Source organism: Perca flavescens, chromosome 15, assembly GCF_004354835.1.
Source record: "Perca flavescens isolate YP-PL-M2 chromosome 15, PFLA_1.0, whole genome shotgun sequence".
NCBI lineage: Eukaryota > Metazoa > Chordata > Actinopteri > Perciformes > Percidae > Perca > Perca flavescens.
The window spans coordinates 4,061,389-4,079,523 of NC_041345.1; the positions used below are offsets into that span (position 1 = coordinate 4,061,389).

The following is an 18,135-nucleotide window of genomic DNA, read 5'->3' on the forward strand; positions in this document are numbered from 1 at the left end:
AGAGGTTTTGTCCACCCCTGTAGTAACATTTGCAGGACGCTGCAGTGCCAGCTTGGATGGAATCCTGTCTCTACACCTCTCTTGTTACATTTCCCCTCTGTCCAAACAGCTACCTCATACAGTACCTCAGCTTCTCTGGCCCAGTGTTATCCATCCCACGTTTTTATTCAAATCTGCCCTTCCTGTTTCCTCTTACTCTCCAGTGGTGACTAACATTGCCTTCAGTGTGCATTTAAATAGACTAACCCTAGAGCAAAGCAACGCGCAGTGACACACCGTGCACCCATGAGCTGCTGCGCCAAATTAACACACACACACACACACGCACACACTGAGGCCTGGAAAGAAAGTCCAATGCATACTGACACACCAACGGCTTGTGTCAAAATTGATATTGAACTAAAAGCAGGATGTAAATGTGCCTCTCAGCTCCCCGCTGTGTTGTGCGTCCTGGAACAGACAGCCATGACAAACAGAATGAGAGAGAAACCCTTGGTGGCAATGAAGGTTACTTCATTTTTTTTTGGGGGATTTGAAGGAGGTGACTCCCTGTAGACCTATGATGCTGCATCTCATACCCGGGAATTAGTTATGCAAGTGATATTTTTAATGTCAGCACAAGCTGAACCCATCTGGGGTTAATAAGCCGTGAACATTTAGCGCCACGCCGCCAGCTTGATGCCCCACTTTAAGTGAATTTAAACGTCTACGAGTGAAAGGTGGGGATGTGCGTGAGCGTCAAGCTGGCGAGAGGGAAAAACTAAAGAGCGGAGGAGGGCGGAGATACTCCAGCCGTCAGAGTGAAGGCTGATCTGTTCATTCCTAGGTTCTGCAAAGGAGAGAGAGAGAGAGAGGAGTCAGCATCTGCAACTTCTGTCTCCGGGAGGAAAAAGCATCTGTTGAGAGGTCTGCGCTCACTGGCACAAGGTGCGCACTCTTCTCTGACGGAGAATTTAATTTGCGCTTCGGAGTATCCTGATACTGTTACCTCTTGTTTATCAAGGTTGGGTTTTTTTTTTATGAGTTGGACGACCACACAAGGGAGCAGTCAGAGAGAAAGAAAAATATCACAACAGACGGAAAAGGGAGGACAAACAACAAAGCGAAGGAGTGGAGAGAGGAGAGGTGACCTGGCCGCAGCAGGGACATGTTTGGCATGATTAAGAACTCGCTCTTCGGAACCACCGAGGAGACGGAATATAAAATGCTCAGTAGCGAGACCAAGGTAAGCAGCGCTCGGACACCTGTCAGATAACAGCCACAATACGTCCACTCTGATATCTTTTAGGCTTTTTGCTCATTCTGCCCTCTCCGCAGCTGATTACGCACACAATCATTCTGATTGACTCCAAAAGGTGCGAGGTCTCTCCTCCTCTTTGCATGAATATTTTTTTCCAGCACTTATCACAAACTAGTTTCTGTCGTGGCAAATTGTGTTTAAAATGGCCACGGACTTTTGCGGTGTTTATCACATCTGTAAACCGGACAGCCTGGTAGTTAATTGCTTGTGACCTATAAAGGTGCCTGCTGAGCCGCAGCGTGGGCCAAAGAGACAAACCAGCCAGAGGTCCTCTGCCGATCAGTCAGGCAGGAATGAATACAGATGGTGATGCTGACTGCAACCTTAAAACAATAACACACACACGCACGCACGCACGCGCACACACACACACACACACACACACACACACACACACTGAAGTCAGAAAGGTTTCAACCTGCTGTGGGTCACTGTTTTTTTCCATCATGACATTATGTGTGTGTGTGTGTGTGTGTGTGTGTGTGTGTGTGTGTGTGTGTGTGTGTGTGTGTGTGTGTGTGTGTGAACCCACAGGGCCTGGAAGAGGATGCAGTTTAGACGTGTTTGTGGTTAACCCATGAGCTCAGATATGAAGTGTGTAGGGCCTACACTGATACACTAACCATCGACAAGCGATGTCACAGCAGAGGAAGGGCATGCCCTTTCCATGTCAGCACCCCAACCCCAACCCCACCCCCACCTCCACCTCCACCCCTTGTCATGTTTTTATATTTATTGCGTATGAAATGTACAAGCACACTTTGGATAGATTCTAGTAGAACTCAGTGATGTGTATGTTGTTTACTGAGGCGACAGCCATTTCCAGGTTCTTCTCTCGTTGCCCTGTTGACCCAGAGTGCCCTACTATAAATGTGCATGTAGCCATGCAATGTCACCGGTTGGCACGGGTTTCCAAATTGTCTTTGTGTGTTTATCTCGGAACAGCTAGCGACCTTTTGACAAGGACACAAAGGCACACGGTCCAACTGACCAGACAGGGAATCAAATGACCCAGTGTCACATTTATATACACACACACACACACACACACACACACACACACACACACACACACACACACACACACATACACATACATATACACACAGACACACACGCACACACGCACTGGAAGGCATATCTGTCCTGACACTGAATACTACATTTTGGTCCGAAGCTTAAAAAAAAATAAAATAAAAAAGACTGTTTAAGCCAGCAGTATATGTATAACTGTGCTTTAAGGATTTCAAACCTAAATACTCACATTTGGAAAGTGGACAAAGTGGATTATGATTTGCAATAGATCATTTATATTACTGAACCACATGTAGCATGATGTCAAAGGTCACTCCAGCAACCACGCTCCCTCTAAGTGTTCATTAAACAGCCTTGAAAGGCAGAGCTCAAAGCTCATCAAGTCAAATCTGTGGACCTGACTGACTAGTTTAAACAGCCGGTATTGAAATCAGAGCTTGCCACCTGATCTGCAAACCACCCGCCTGACTCTGACACCCTACACTCTTAATTAAAACTGACACAAAATCCAGACGAGTTGGCAAAAGCATACACACGTACCTGTGCACACACATTCACACCAGAATAACAGAAACATATAGGTGGAGTTCAGTTAGACGTTAGCTGAGGGATGTAGACTATCGTTTGAACTGAACAGAACATGAAATGGCAATGTAACAGTCACAGTGTTGATAATACCTTCTGTGTGCTCTCCTCGGGCACAGACTAATTAACACTGTATAAGCTAAGCACACACAACCACAGACACATGAGAGACAAATTAATTGCACAGCTTAACATGAAGTCGGGCTCTGCTTTCTCTGTTTGTCACCAGTACGCAATGTTAATGGTGGTCCCCCACCCTTGTAATTACCACGCAGGAGCCGGGGGAACCTGTCACCAGTCAGAGCTCCGTGATAACATAGTGTTATCTTGTATACGGCGGCATCGTCGGATTACAGGACCTGCAGTGGGTTTTGAATAAGACGTGTGGAAAATAACACATATAAAGACATTGGAAAACATTTTACACAACATACAACCAAGAGTCAAAAATTCCTATAGAAGACAAAATCATTTGCATGATATTTTGAGACTTGAGTTTTCCTTCCCTCAGGGAAGAAAAAAAAAACATACTTAGGAAGCCCACGTAAGCATGAGCACATGCAGTGGTAAATGATGCCCACAATGCATTTCCATTTCATTATTTTGAAGACAAAAAAAAAAGCATAATGAACTGTATATTTTACACCAGCTTCTTATAAATAGATTGTAAACACTGTAAGAAGAACGAATCCCAAACAAACACAGAGCCATGCACACACATGTATCATCACATTAGTGGAATGAGCAGCTGGATTTGTAACCTGCATCGCCGGCTCTGCAGCAGCCAGATTCCTTCAAGACCTATTAACGTTATTGCTCATCAGCAGCACAGTTGAGTGGCCGTGCTCCCCATTAGCCCCAGTTAATCATATTTAATTCAAAACTGTTGCATCATATTGATGCTGTGTGCCTGGCGGTGGGGAGAGAGTTGTGTGTGTGTGTGTGTGTGTGTGTGTGTGTGTGTGTGTGTGTGTTTTGCCTGTGCGCTGTTATGTAACACATCTCTTGCCCATTATTCTCTGTAGGCTGACTGAACCCTGCAGAGCAGAAGAATGAAACTAAATCAAATCAGTGTATCTGCATCTCATTATTTGGCTGCCCACATTGGTTTCACACACCCACGTGTGCAGTCACACGCACACACACACACACACACACACACACACACACACACACACACACACACACACACACACACACACCCACACACACACTGAACCCCTTCAAGTGTTAACCCCTTGCCAGTTCAAGGCTTTCATCCTTGGGAGTAGATTGTCAACATCAGTGTGTCAGTGGTGAATCATATTTGAGCCTAACCTCTCCCGTGCACCCATCCCCAGGAAGAGAACAACTGTCTTTGTGTGTGATAAGTGTGTGTGGGGGGGGGGGTGGTGTATGTGCATAAAGCCAATATGTTTCTGCATTTGTGCATGCCACAATGTGTGTGTAGCTGTAGCTGTAGCTGTGTTTGGCCTGCTGATGCCTAAACCACCCCCCTGATTTGTCTTTTTCATTTCTTCCCCAGGACGGAGTTAGCTTTGAGGTGCGGCGGTATGATGGTGCCAAATACGCTGTTGTCTCCTCTGAGGGGCGAAGCTTTGACCAAGTGACAGGGGAGCTGGTGAGGAAGCTGCTCATGTACATCGGTGGGAGCAATGAAGAAGGTAAGCCATTTGGAACATAAAGCTAAGATATGTCCACTAACAGTGTAGGACTTATTGTAGCTCACGAACTGCCTCTGTTATCTTTCCCCATTCCTCTTTTAAGCTAAGCGCCATAGTGTCATAATGACATAGTGTCACACATAAGAAAAGTATGAAGCAAGATTTAGGTTATGTCATAGAAAGATAGCAGGCCACAGAAAAGGAAAAAACACACTGGTCTAATAATTGAAAGTACATCATTAAACAATTAAAATACAAGGTTTTTCCATTCATCTTTCTAACATGAATAATCATGACTCTTTATCGAGTAAATCGCCAATCCTGCAGTTTATAAAAAGATTTTAAAAAATCCGTTTTCTGACTTTGTTCATGGAGTCCGTGTGGTTGTTTAGACTGCGTGCACATTTGCAAAATCATATTCCTAGTTTTGTTCCTTATGTTAATTTAAACAGTGGCCAGTCTCAGGATGCCCTGAAGCTGAATTACAGAGCTCATATTGTGCTTTTTGGCTTTTCCCCTTTCCTTTATTGTGTTATATATCTTTTTTTGTGCACATTATAGGTTTACAAAGTGAAAAAGCCCAAAGTCCCCCCCCAAAGGGACATACCATCTCCAACAGAAAACACTGTTCACAAACTGCTCCAAACAGCTGACAAGCTAGCAGTACTTACTGAGCATGTGCGACTGCCAACAAAGATGGTACAGAAGTGAGATGTCTCACTCTGTAGCTAAAACGGAGAGCTCAACACACAGGGTAAAAAGAGGCGCTGCAGCAATGTGCAGTATACAACGAAAACATGGGGTTTTCTGAAAATGAAACCACATAAACCTATTCTGGTACAACCTCTAAATACAGTTAGGAACCTGAAAATGAGCATAATACGAGCACTTTAATGAACATCAAAGATGGGATCAACATGTCTCCATTCTCATTTTGAATAAACAAACTATTATTACAGTATAGGAATGGCTCACTTCAAATGGCTTAGCTTTACTGGAGGATCCATTTGAATATGATCAGGCACTAATGTCCTTAGCTTCCCCTGCTTTAGGTTAACAAACAAATATAAATAAATATAATAAATGAAAACTAGGACTCAGTGCAGAACCATTTAATTTGTTTGCTATTTAGGTGCAAATAACATGGCCTGTTGTTGGTATTTGCATGATGTAACATTCTCTACACAAAATCACACAAATCCTGACCTTTAGATTTGGGCAGTTGGCTTTCGGGAGGATAGTGGAGTTTCTCTCCTCTACATTCATCCTTTTTATGAACTCACTTTCTGTCTCTCACTTCATCCTCTAAAGGTGAAGCCATGGGTACTACAGCTCCCATCATCATCACAGTGTACCCACGCAATGATGGGGTTCTGTCTCGCCGTTTGGTGGTCGCCATCCGCATCCCCACCAGCTACCAGCAGAACCCCCCGACTCCCACCGACGGTGCCGTCAAAGTTGAGGAGCGCCACGGCATGACTGTCTACTCTCTGTAAGTGTCAGATAAAAGACTTTAAGATATCTCTCCCATGTATAAGAGAGTGTTATGGATGTTGATTTGAGATGACGTGGGTTCAAGTCTTTCTGTGAGTTTCCCATTGTCATTCTTTTGTCCAAATTTTGCACCCAAATGCGCTAGCTACTTCATTTTTGGAGGCCTTAGTTTACATATTCAGTCTCCTGCAGGGCTAACATGGTAGAGCAGGTCCTAAGTCGGGTTTACTTAGTCTTGCATTGCCAGACCTTCCTTCACATCGCTGCGCAGTAGGGTCTGGCGAACAGTCCAGGAATGGCATTTCTTTAAACCAATCACAATCTTGGGCATCGCTAAGCGCCGGACGGAGCCACGGTGCCTCTGGAAGGAACTTGTTTTGGTGGAACATGTGTACGTTCAAAAGTTATTTTAGTCGTGCAACAGAGAACTCAGATTGGACAGATAGTCTAGCTAGCTGTCTGGATTTACCCTGCAGAGATCTGAGGAGCAGTTAACCATAGTCCTCAGAAATCCACCGGAGTTTAATATTCCGACACAAAGAAAGCGAAAGGTACCGGACATCTGGCGGAAAAGGGTGAAATCCGGCGGAATTTCCCGGCGGCACCGGAGCAATTGCCGGAAGTGGAACGTCGTGGATATAGACTGTTTACTTGAACTCACTGGTGCATGTTTAAATTATTTTGGGTACCTGTTCCATCCCAATGACAGCACATCCAGTAAAAAGTCCACATAATTCCCCAAATTAATTAAATGTATTAATTATAAACCTTATTAAAATGTTCCCGATCTCTTCTTTTTGTTGTTGTTGTTTGCAGGCAGTTTGGTGGCTTCGCAGCGGAGACGGAGTACCGAGCAGAGGCCTTGCGTTTGACGCGTACCCTGGGTGAGACGGCCCCCTTTCAGCGCAAGCAGTACTTCTGCTGTAGCTACGATCCACCACTCAAGCCTTACGGACGCCGCAATGAGGTGTGGTTTCTACAGGAGGAGCCGTAGGAGCCATTCGATCAGACCTGAGTCAAATCTCACGACGAGTCCTTTATTCAAATTTATTTACCCTTTCCAGTACCGACAATCCTGTAGCTCTAACAGTTTTTGGATTGGTAAGAGCAATATGGTGACTTGATAGACCTTTGAAACCCAAACGGACTGATAGAGATTACCCATGTTGCCTTTACCCATCTGATCTTCTGCTTGGTGAAGCTACACTCAAGTTAGTTGTTCAAGCAATGGGACAATTTAGAACTCAGTGCAGCATTTTCTCATTTCATTTTCGATTTCCAATTTAAACTTGTAGCTCTGAAACAACACATGATGAGAGTGATTAAAGGCTTCTTGACAAATATAGCGTTAAGAAGTAAAAGTAGTTCTTGGGAGTCCCACGTTAACCCGTTCCATACAACGTTCGCATCACTGCTGTTACTGTGCTGTGACGGACTTCAGTTCTCTACGCCAAGGGAAAATAGATCTTAAAGAAATAACTTTAGATCAACTGGTATGCTACCGCCACTGGTTTACAGGCGTAAAACAGAAAGTTATCTAAGTAACTGAGTGAATAATCTAATATAATCTGTATTTAAATACAACTGAATTACATGTTTGTCCTAAACATTTGTCAATAAAGTTGCTGTAGAGCTCTTGTCTCCCTAAAGAACACACAGTTAGGCTTTGCACATGTTTTATCTAGTTTACAATTTAGTGACGGCTACGGAGAAATGTATAAAATGAACACTAGTTACATGGTAGTAAAAAGCACACTTCCTTTTCCCCGAGTAAGGAACTGGAAAGAAACAGGAGTTGAGCCATAAAGTAGAGCTAGTCTTCATGAATTAATGGGTGGACAGCTGTGACTGGAAATTAGCTAGCTAGCTATAAGTGTTGTTATATCCTCTGTGATAATATGTTGATTCAAGAAGCATGTGTGTATAGTGAATATTTTGTGTTTTACTGCATGACTATGCCATCTTTATTTATTCAGACTCTTGAAACTGTTATGCGATACATCCGTACTGTGTGATTTCCAGTGCCGAGTGAATATAATGTTCAGGTTTCCTAGTGTTTCATAACATAATAAATATGTTATTCAGAAAGAGTGAAAATAATTCTAGTTGTCTAATTTCTTTGTCTGGGACAGTACGTCTGAGGACTTCTTCCACAGTGTTCATTTCTTGCTGTGACAAGCAAGTAAAAAGAAATGACTTCCATTGATCTCGCATAACTTGGAAAGAAATCTGAATTAGTCAACGTGGAGCCTGTCATTGACAGTGCAAAAGAAAGAAAGCAATATACCTTTTTCACGGCAGACATGTTGACATGTCATAATAGGAAATTAATGACGGCTGCATTCCACTTAGAAGAGGTCCTGATATTAAACCATTACTGATGGCTGCATTCCACTTAGGAGAGGTCCTGGTATTAAACCATTACTGATGGCTGCATTCCACTTAGGAGAGACCCTGGTATTAAACCATTACTGATGGCTGCATTCCACTTAGGAGAGACCCTGGTATTAAACCATTACTGATGGCTGCATTCCACTTAGGAGAGACCCTGGTATTAAACCATTACTGATGGCTGCATTCCACTTAGGAGAGACCCTGGTATTAAACCATTACTGATGGCTGCATTCCACTTAGGAGAGACCCTGGTATTGTGCATGCTGACTCACTGAAATATCTTACTGGGACACTTGATGGAACTGAGCCATCGTTAAGGTTATTAATTTCAGCTGGGCTGTTCCTGCTTTGACAAGTCAACATGTCTGCTGTGAAAAAAGGTCCATATGCAGCTAATTAAGTAACTGAGAAAAGTAATGAATGACAAAATTAAACATTATGGTAAATGGGCTTAATTTACATGCATACCTTAATGAATGCAGCATGAATTCAGTAAATGCCAATTAGTTAAATAACTCAGTTATGGGCTAGATGAGGATTCAATTAATGTTACATTTGAAGACAATTAGTGTTTAAAATGTAAGATCATGATACAAAAATATCAAAATGCAAAATTCAATCCATGACTCATTTATTTGATTTTAATTAACAGACAGAATTCAGCAAAAGGAATAAGAACTGCAAAAAGAGATATTAATATACAGATATTTGATTAATTCAAGCAAACTAAAAACCCCCAGAAAAAATTACTCTTCCTACTTCAACTGTGTGCAAATCGCCCTTCAAACAGCACAATGGGGGGGGGAGATGCCTTTACACGGCCTGTTAGCACCTCACCCCACTTTAATCAGGAATAAATGGTTTGCAATCAGAAGTTTCAACAGCAGGCAAAACACTGACGGGCCCTTAATATAACGCTGTGGCCCTGTAACCCCATACTAGTGTAATTACACAAGTAGAGTCTGGTTTCAGCTTGCATACATGAATAGAATAGAAGCCAGGAGTAGAGCACGGGGTCATTCAGGTAACCCCAGCTTGTCACCTATAACCTTGTTATGAGAGGTTGAAGTATTGCACATAGATTAATTATGTCAGAAATCCATCGGATGCCCCTTTTTCAAACAATTCAAACAATGCACGGCTCCTTTTTCATAACAAAAACCTCTACTACATATATTAAATGATGATGGGAGATTTGGGTCATACGATGAATGGAATTACTCGGATGGTAATGTAACCGATGTAGTGTGGGATCACGTTGGTCAGATGTTAGGGAAACTTAAACTCGCTATGTTTTCATAGTATCAGTTTCACTAAGATAGTTATAGTTTTGTATATGGTACAACTTAACGCAAAAATGTATAGGAAACACACACACGGTACCTTCAATGATACTGCAAAAATACTTAGTTGCTATTGGTAATAACTACAGGAACTGCAATCAAGAAATTGCTATAAAATGTTGTGGTAATAAATCCGTCTTAAAAACACATTCCCCCATACTGCCTCCTCCTTTCAGCTCTCAACAAAAGGACAGCTTTGGTGCCCTTACCTACGTGCTAGAGAATTAGACAGATAGAAATCTCATCGCTAATAATGTCAATAATGATGAGTCTAACTAGAGTTACAAGTTGTCAATCATTTAAAATGAACTTAACTAAAAGGGAAAACGGTATTCAAAAGACGTGATCTCTTTGTAAAATATCATCATTAATTCATCAGTGAATCATCACTGACATCCTTGAACCCTGTATCACTTGCATTTTCTTTCCTGTATTCTACAATCCAGTAGGTATCCATCAACATTACTCCCTGCTGTAGAATGGGTTTAAGATACAGAGGAAGAGAGAGGAGTGAGCTTCAGTTACTTTTCTTCTCAGGAGAGTTTGGATAAGGTGCATATGGTGGAGGCCGCTCCTGCGTGGGAATAAAAGGAAATGCGAACACATTACCAAGTGCCATTTAAAGATGTCACTTCCACGCAACTTTTAAACGGAGGAGGAGACAAGCAAAGCAGCTTACCATGGGCATGTAGACATTGTGTGGATTGCTGGGATTGTAATACGCACTGCCTGCTGCTTCTGCCGCCTTGGAGTTACCTGTGCATAAAATGAGATGTGACAAAGACAGGGCGATTAAGACAGACAGGGATGACTGCTTAACATATTTAGGAACAGACAGCTAAGCTCCAAACACCGTTAAGGAGAACTAATGCGAGGAGCACGACCACTGACAGCTCCAGGAATCCTTGAGACAAAATCTACAGGAACACCCTGAGGATGCACAGAGGCAAACGTTCTCCTCAAGCTCTTCCTAAAATAGAGATAGGCCAAACTTGACATTTCAGCGTTTCAGTGTACCAGGCTCACCCCATGTGCAGGGTTAGACTGTTTTTTCACTGAAATCCACAAGGTGCTTGGAAAGAGTACGGGGAAGGAAGAGGAAGAGGGGAAATTGCAATTTTGATGTGTAGCGGATGAGACACCGACACCCCTTTTTGGGTGGCGTGCTATGAAATGATTCACTTTGAGGCAGACAGATCCGATCTGACGGGTGCAGTGACACAGACATACAGAGAAGAAAAATAAAGATAGAGAGAGAGAGAAATAGACCTGGAGGTGGTGGTGTTGCTGCCCAGTTCGGGGGGGATGCAGCCCAATTTTGGGGTGGTCCAGGGTAGGGGGGAGGTGGGGCCATGTAGTCAAAACCAGATGGGTACATTCCTAGAACACAGAAGACAACAGAAAAATAAGAGAGAGGTGGATTTCTGAGGTCAAACGCTAACAGAGACAGAGCAAAATGGCAGTATTTCTGCCTCAAGGGTTTTTACTTATGCACATTGAGGACATTTGATGATGATGAAAACGTGTATACAAAGTAAGAAAATATGTGTGCGTGCAGGCTGTAACCTTAAAACTATGAAAGTATATGCTTGTTTTTTCTACCTGTTTGACCAACCTAAAAGCACATACAAATGTCATGTTACAAATGACTGAATTCTGTACCTGCAGCAGCTGTTGGATGGGGGTAGCCCATGTTGCCAGCAGCAGGGAGTGGGCCCTGGTAGAATTCATTCTGCTGGGGAGGGGTTGGGTAAGGATAGCTGGGAGGAGCAGGCTGAGGTGGGCCATAGCCGTTCATCATTCCAGGTGAAGGATAGCCAAACGAGGCAGCACCGTTTTGTGCCGGAGCAGCACGAGAAGCTGAAATAAACAAAAAGAAAAGGGTCTCTCACAACAAATGGACAAGACTTTAAGGGACTCTTTAACAGGCTCTTCTTTGGGCAGAGCTTTGGCACATTATTGCTTACACTTCTTTATGGTTAAGATTCTAACCATGAAAGTTGTATTTTTGTCATATTTTTACTTTGGTGAAGGATTTAAATACTTTTTATCACTCCCATATTAAGGAATATTCAATTGATATTTAGCATTGTAGAACGTGTGACACAATGATTACGGAAACTACCATACGAACCATTTGTGGCCAGTTTGAAGAGATGCTGCCCCACCTCTATGGCTCCTCCGCTGGTAAATGACATCTTGAAATGGGCCTGGCCCTCCCAGCCACCTGATGAGAGAGCCGGCTACATTTAAAACAAATACAGAAAGCTACACTCCTGTTTTATTGTGCAGTCCCTTTATTTTGACTAAGATAACGCATCATATTTTACAATATTTAGAGATGCACCGATAGACCGGCCAGTGACCGGAATTGGCCGGTTTTCACGTGCTCGGCCATGCCCGGCGACCAGCAGGTCAGTCTTGACATATGCCAATTTCATGCTGGTCAACGCTACAATTAACTGACAACAGAAGTTATACAAGTTACAGTTCTCAAGGACACACGGACGCGACAGCACAGTTTCTTTTTCCTTTCTCTCAACTTTTCAGCCGTGTGTGAAGATAACAAGTTTGCAATATGCGACACCTGCAAGGAGACAGTCGGGCGTGGAGGGACCACACCAAAAACCAAAATCACATTTTTTTTAGTGTGATATTGGATGTGAAAAGAAGGAAACGGTTCTAACATTGCACTTTAGATGTGTGTGAATTTCCCACACCAGGATTAATTTATATAGTTCTATTTTATAGCAATCCATTATCTGTTCAAAAAATTTTCTATGTTCTGTGCAAAATGTTCTATTAAAGAAAAGATAGAAAATAAATATTTGTGTGTGCTGTAAAGTGGTTAGAAAAAATGAAATTGGAATCAGCTGGCCTAACTAAGAAAATCGGAATCGGCCTAGAAAGTTGTAATCGATGCATCTCTAACAATATTATTATGACCATTTATGAAACAAATTAAATCATACCTTGGTGGTTAAGAGAGAAAAAACACAAGGCCACCTACCACCAGGCTCAGCTGACATTGTCCCCTTAATGTAGTTGGCTGCAAAGACAGGCTGCTCAATGCTGCAGCCCTTCATCAGATAGTAGGGGAACATGGCCGAACCCAAGCAATCCTTGGTATTACTGGACACAAACAGCAACTAAAACAGCGAATGAGGGAAGAGACAAGAGCGTTTGTGGGGAGAGTTATAACAGGATGTATGAGAATATGAACACTGCCAACGTTCCAATCAAGAAGACATCAGCAGCAATAGTATTTGAAAGGTCCCATATGGTAAAATTAAATTCCTAGGTCTTTTTTGATAATGAAGCAGGTCGCTGTGCTACTGTGAAAGTGAAAAACGCTCAATCCACACAACCCATATTCAGGAACTGTGCCTTTAAAACGAGCCGTTAGGATAAACCAGGACAAACAGCATGAGAATAATATTTTTTGAACATTAAAGCATATAAACATTGTCTAGTAGAAAGCCAAAATACAAGTATGAACCTGAAAATGAGTATATATGGGAATAGGAATATATATATATATATATATATATGGGACCTTTAAATTAGAGCTGGGCAATATATCGATATTGTGATATAAGACTAGATATCGTCTTAGATTTTGGATATCGTAAAATCGTAATATGACATAAGTGTCTTTTCCTGGTTTTAAAGGCTGCATTACAGTAAAGTGATGTCATTTTCTGAACTTACCAGACTGTTGTAACTGTTCTATTATTTGCCTTTTCCCCACTTAGTCATTATATCCACATTACTGATGATTATTTATCAAAAATCTCATTGTGTAAATATTTTGTGAAAGCACCAATAGTCTTCAACAATATCGTTTTGATATCGAGGTATTTGGTCAAAAATATTGTGATATTTGATTTTCTCCATATCGCCCAGCCCTACTTTATATATATTATATAATTTGGGTTGTACCCTGTATGGTGTGAGGTAAATGGTGCCCTTCTTGGTCCCCCTAAGCAAGTCTGTCTTGCCGGTGACATCGCTGAATGACAGCTCCACATTCTTACATTCCCTTAAAACACTGGGGAAAGAAGAAGCAGGTGAAAATAACCCGTTTCATCCACAATAAAAATACTGACAGAATTAGGTTTAAGTAATAATGTGCATGTGAGCATTAATCGAAACTTCCGTATTTAATAACATGCAAGTAACCCACTTTACACAATATTAAATAACTGTTATGTCAACACTGAAGTTACAGCTACTTCCTGTTTTGATCGGAGGCTATCGTTACAAGTTAGCCATCTTGCTCAACAGCTGTCAAAACACGCGAAGGCTATAAAGTCGCTCATTCGTAATATTATAGTACCTTAGTATAAAACAGTAAATACAATGTTCGAATTGCCACGACATGACCTACAAAGCTAACGCAAACATCAACAATTAACCAAATGTGTTAGCTAGCTAGCTAGCTAGCTAGTTATGCTAATGTTAACCAGGCCCGCTAGCGGTTGGGTAGCATTACGTTGACTACGCACTGGAAAGAAGAAGGTAACGTTAAACAAGCCAAGAAGAGAGGCGACAGGGAGCTAGTTAATGAAAGGAACCCATGGGCACAATATAACACACATACCTTTCTCCATTGTTTATCAAAACGCCTCCATTTTGCGAATGATTCCGATTCAAAGCCATGTTTGGTAGCCGTCGTTTTCTGCTCTCCTGCTTCTCCTGGCCGATTGTTTTTCCTAGGGTGGTAACGGCATAGGGAAAATTTGACGTGCCCTACTCTCCCTCTGATTGGCTAGTACGCGTTTCCTGCTATGGTTTGGTTGGTTAGGTTTAGGCAAGAGGAGTGTGATTGGTTAGGCTAAGAGTAACAATGTCAGTTTGAGCTAATCAGAGGCAGAGTAGGGCGGGACATGCCTTCGCCATCCTAAAATACAAATTAACTCGGGATGGGACTGGGATGCCCCAGAAACGTCACTGGTGGTACGTCACTTCACACAGTGTGACAACTCGTGATGTACCGTGGGACAGTCAACAACACTGGCATACAAACTGCTGTGTCCTGCTGAAACCTTTCACAAAAACACGATAAGGGATTAAGCCGGGATTTCCCAGTTATCCTGGCTCAATTTAGCCTTGACTCGGTTTCACAAAAGCAGAGGCACCTAAGTTACCATGGAGATTTATTATTTACAGCTAGCCTGCTCCTGAGGATATATTTATTCATAATTCAAATTGAAAGTCCAAAGAGAAAATGAAGCGAGAACAAATTAAAAACATTATTATTATTTTCCGGTGTTGTGCCGAAAAAGAAAAGAAAAGACTGCCTGCCAAAATGTGACTGCACAACACCGGTAACGTTACAGCCGTGAACTGAAAGTCTGTTTCCTCAGTCAGCTGGTTCGATTGGGGCGAAGTTGTCTGCGGCAGGTAGAGACAGAGAGTCAGAGGGAGGCAGGTAGAGAGAGGGGAATAAATACATGTGACATTATGAAATAAAATTCCCCCCAAGCATTATCATGAGTACAGGTTTCCAAAGTAATTTTAGCCTGGGCTGAAAGCAACACTGGTAGGCTAGGCTGGCGCTGTTGCCTTGGAAATGACAACATCCGGTCTCTGAAAATGAAAAAACAAGACTTTTTTTGTTTCTGTTTTCGAGTGATTTTATTTTTGTTATATAAAATAGAAAATGAAAATCAAAGCATATTTAAACTTTCTCCTATCTTATTTCGACGATGAAAAAGAAAAAAACACCTTGTATTTCAATTTCAAATGTTGTATTTTAAAACGAAAATCAAATAACCATTTTTTGTTTTTTAATACCTGTTTATGAAATGAAAATCGAATGAACGAAAAAGTACACGGACCATTTCGTTTTAACATTTAGCTTTTCCATTTCGAGCCATATTTCAAGAAATAAACTTCCAGCTGGCAGCGAGGTCCGTGAGCATCACTGGCCGGCCGGCGAGCAAGCAATCCCAGCTTGCTGTCGTGTCAGACTGGAGCTTCTCGAGTCCGACAACATCGAAGAGAAATGTGCAATTGGCCATAAATTTTTGTAAAACCCATTATTCATTATCCATATTCAAACTCTATACAGTTAATTTCTCGCATAAAAAGTCCTCAACTGTGTTTCCCAGCAGTCAGCTCCCTCTGCCATCCATAAGGTGCCTCTGTAACCCTTTCATTTCAGACCCTCCCACCAGCCTATGAGCCATGCCACGCCTCCAATTTTGACATCTGTCAGTGGAAAAGCCCAATGTTAAATCAAAATGGGAAAAGCCAAATGTTAAATCGAAAAGCCAAATGTTAAAGGTCCCATGGCATGAAAATTTCATTTTTTAACATTAATATGCGTTCCCCCAGTCTGCCTATGGTCCCCCAGTGCCTAGAAATGGTGATAGGTGTAAACCAAGCCCTGGGTATCCTGCTTTGCCTTTGAGAAAATTATCATCAGTTAAAAGTCCTTCATATTCCTGACCTCGAAGCCCCGGTCCGTTCTTTATTCCTGTCTCCATATTAGAATTGATGCTATAGACTGCCCTCTTTCCGTTGTTTCCTCTCTTTTTCCACCTCACCGATGATGTGTGCGTCCTTCCAGTCCAGTGCTTTCCTTCAATAACCATCCTCACACACACACACACAACAGCAAACTGATGTAGTTCAGCAGATGTCACAGATCCAGAGTTTGAAGTCTTCCACCTCATGTAGATCCTGAATCCAATTCATTCGCAATCCAGTCTGCTACCTTATCATCTTGACGTGTCCATTCTGCTTGGCCTCCAGCTCATTCGTCATATCACCGGCTTCCTGTCCGGCTCTTTGAAGGCCAAGTCATCAGTTACTGGTCACTGCCGTTCCTCAACTCAAGTTCCCGATCCGTCCTCCAGCCGACGGTTCAATCCCTGTGGCAGATAGAGGCTATGTATGCTGCCTTCCTCCATTTGTACCTTCCTTTTTCCACCTGAACCATGATGTGTGCATCAGTGCTTTCCTTCTATGGCTATCCTCACACACATCATCAAACTGATTTTGTTAAGCTGTCATAGTTCAAAGTTTGATCGTAAAGCATGAAGTCTTCCAGCTTATGAAGATCCTGAATCAAATCCATCCATACCTGTAACAGGCAGTCTGGTACTCACACACAACAGACAGTAGTTGTGTCTTTATTGATTGCCTTTCTGCCAGAAAGGGTTTATTTTCATTCAAACCACTATCTCTTCCTATACCTAACTAATAGGTGTATTACCTAAAGCTAAGCCTACTTCTGCCTGTAAGGAATATGAAAAAAATATAGCAAAACTATGCAAATTAGGTGAAAGAGAAATAATGGCAGGAAATTACTGTTGTATAATTAAAAAGTGAATATATTTAATTAACCACTCACTACTCTCTCAATGCCGACCATTTATTTTTAGTGTGACAATTGCCCATTCTACAGCTCTGACACTTCCATCTTGCAGCAGATGCAGCAGATTTAAACTTAATACTTAAGAACTGCATTGGACACAGCCCATAATGAAGGAGACATGGAAATCACTTTACATTTTTTGCCAAATTAATTGTATTGATGAATATTATCTGTGATGAATACTAATCAATTTTATTATTGGTGCTCTAGGTGCAATATAGGCTACCAGCAGAGTAAAACGAACTTCAGCAAATCAGGACTAAACCAATGTGGTACCGTTATGGTTTGAAAGAATTAAACTACAAGTTTAGAGAGACCAACAACAACCTTACAAATAAAAAACATTTTCACCATTAAGTATTTACCTGAACGGTTTATGATGTTGTATTTGGCATAATTGTAATTGTTGACCATCAAAACATAGACATCATCGCCTATTCTGGGTCATCCTGTTTGGTTCAGGAGATACATTGCAAAATACATTATTCGCTTATGGCAGAAAGTGAAATGACCGCCAAGGCCAGCAGAAGCGTTTTTGCATGGCTGCATTTCTGAAAATTGACGTTTTGTAATAGTAACAAACTCATAATGCAGATTGGCTACTGCCAATGTTATAGGCTACTATTATGCAGGCATTAGGCCAACTATGAATATATTTTTTTACATTTTTGTGTTTTACTTATATATATATATATATATATATTGACCTTTTTATTAATTACCAGCTCATTCTGTCCTACTGTTCCAAGCAGCTTTAAGCCGGCAGCTGTCAGGGCTCACAGGGGGACAGCTGGGAAATAATTGCAACTTTTTTTTTCAGTCTACGTGAATGACAATAAGCACATATCGCAAGCTTCAAACTAATTAACACTAATTAAATCACGTGACCCCCTCACGTGTTTTATATGTTTAATTAGTGTTAATTAGTTTAAA

At 41.8% G+C, this 18,135-nt stretch overlaps 2 protein-coding genes across 2 annotated transcripts; one reads left to right on the plus strand and one right to left on the minus strand.

Moving 5' to 3' along the window:
* The first annotated feature begins 428 nt into the window (after positions 1 to 428).
* Positions 429 to 7,445, plus strand: LOC114570375 (heme-binding protein 1). Its single transcript, XM_028600679.1, has 6 exons — positions 429 to 507; positions 827 to 906; positions 1,004 to 1,225; positions 4,446 to 4,584; positions 5,896 to 6,076; positions 6,895 to 7,445. The coding sequence occupies exons 3-6, from the start codon at positions 1,148 to 1,150 to the stop codon at positions 7,070 to 7,072; spliced, it is 576 nt and encodes a 191-aa protein (XP_028456480.1). The 5' UTR covers positions 429 to 507; positions 827 to 906; positions 1,004 to 1,147; the 3' UTR covers positions 7,073 to 7,445.
* A 2,275-nt stretch (positions 7,446 to 9,720) lies between these two features.
* Positions 9,721 to 14,544, minus strand: wbp2nl (WBP2 N-terminal like). The gene is made up of 8 exons (XM_028599423.1): positions 14,419 to 14,544; positions 13,758 to 13,866; positions 12,826 to 12,964; positions 11,950 to 12,042; positions 11,478 to 11,675; positions 11,085 to 11,195; positions 10,495 to 10,571; positions 9,721 to 10,389 (listed from the first exon to the last, which is right to left on the minus strand). The coding sequence occupies exons 1-8, from the start codon at positions 14,475 to 14,477 to the stop codon at positions 10,333 to 10,335; spliced, it is 843 nt and encodes a 280-aa protein (XP_028455224.1). The 5' UTR covers positions 14,478 to 14,544; the 3' UTR covers positions 9,721 to 10,332.
* Positions 14,545 to 18,135: the final 3,591 nt, after the last annotated feature.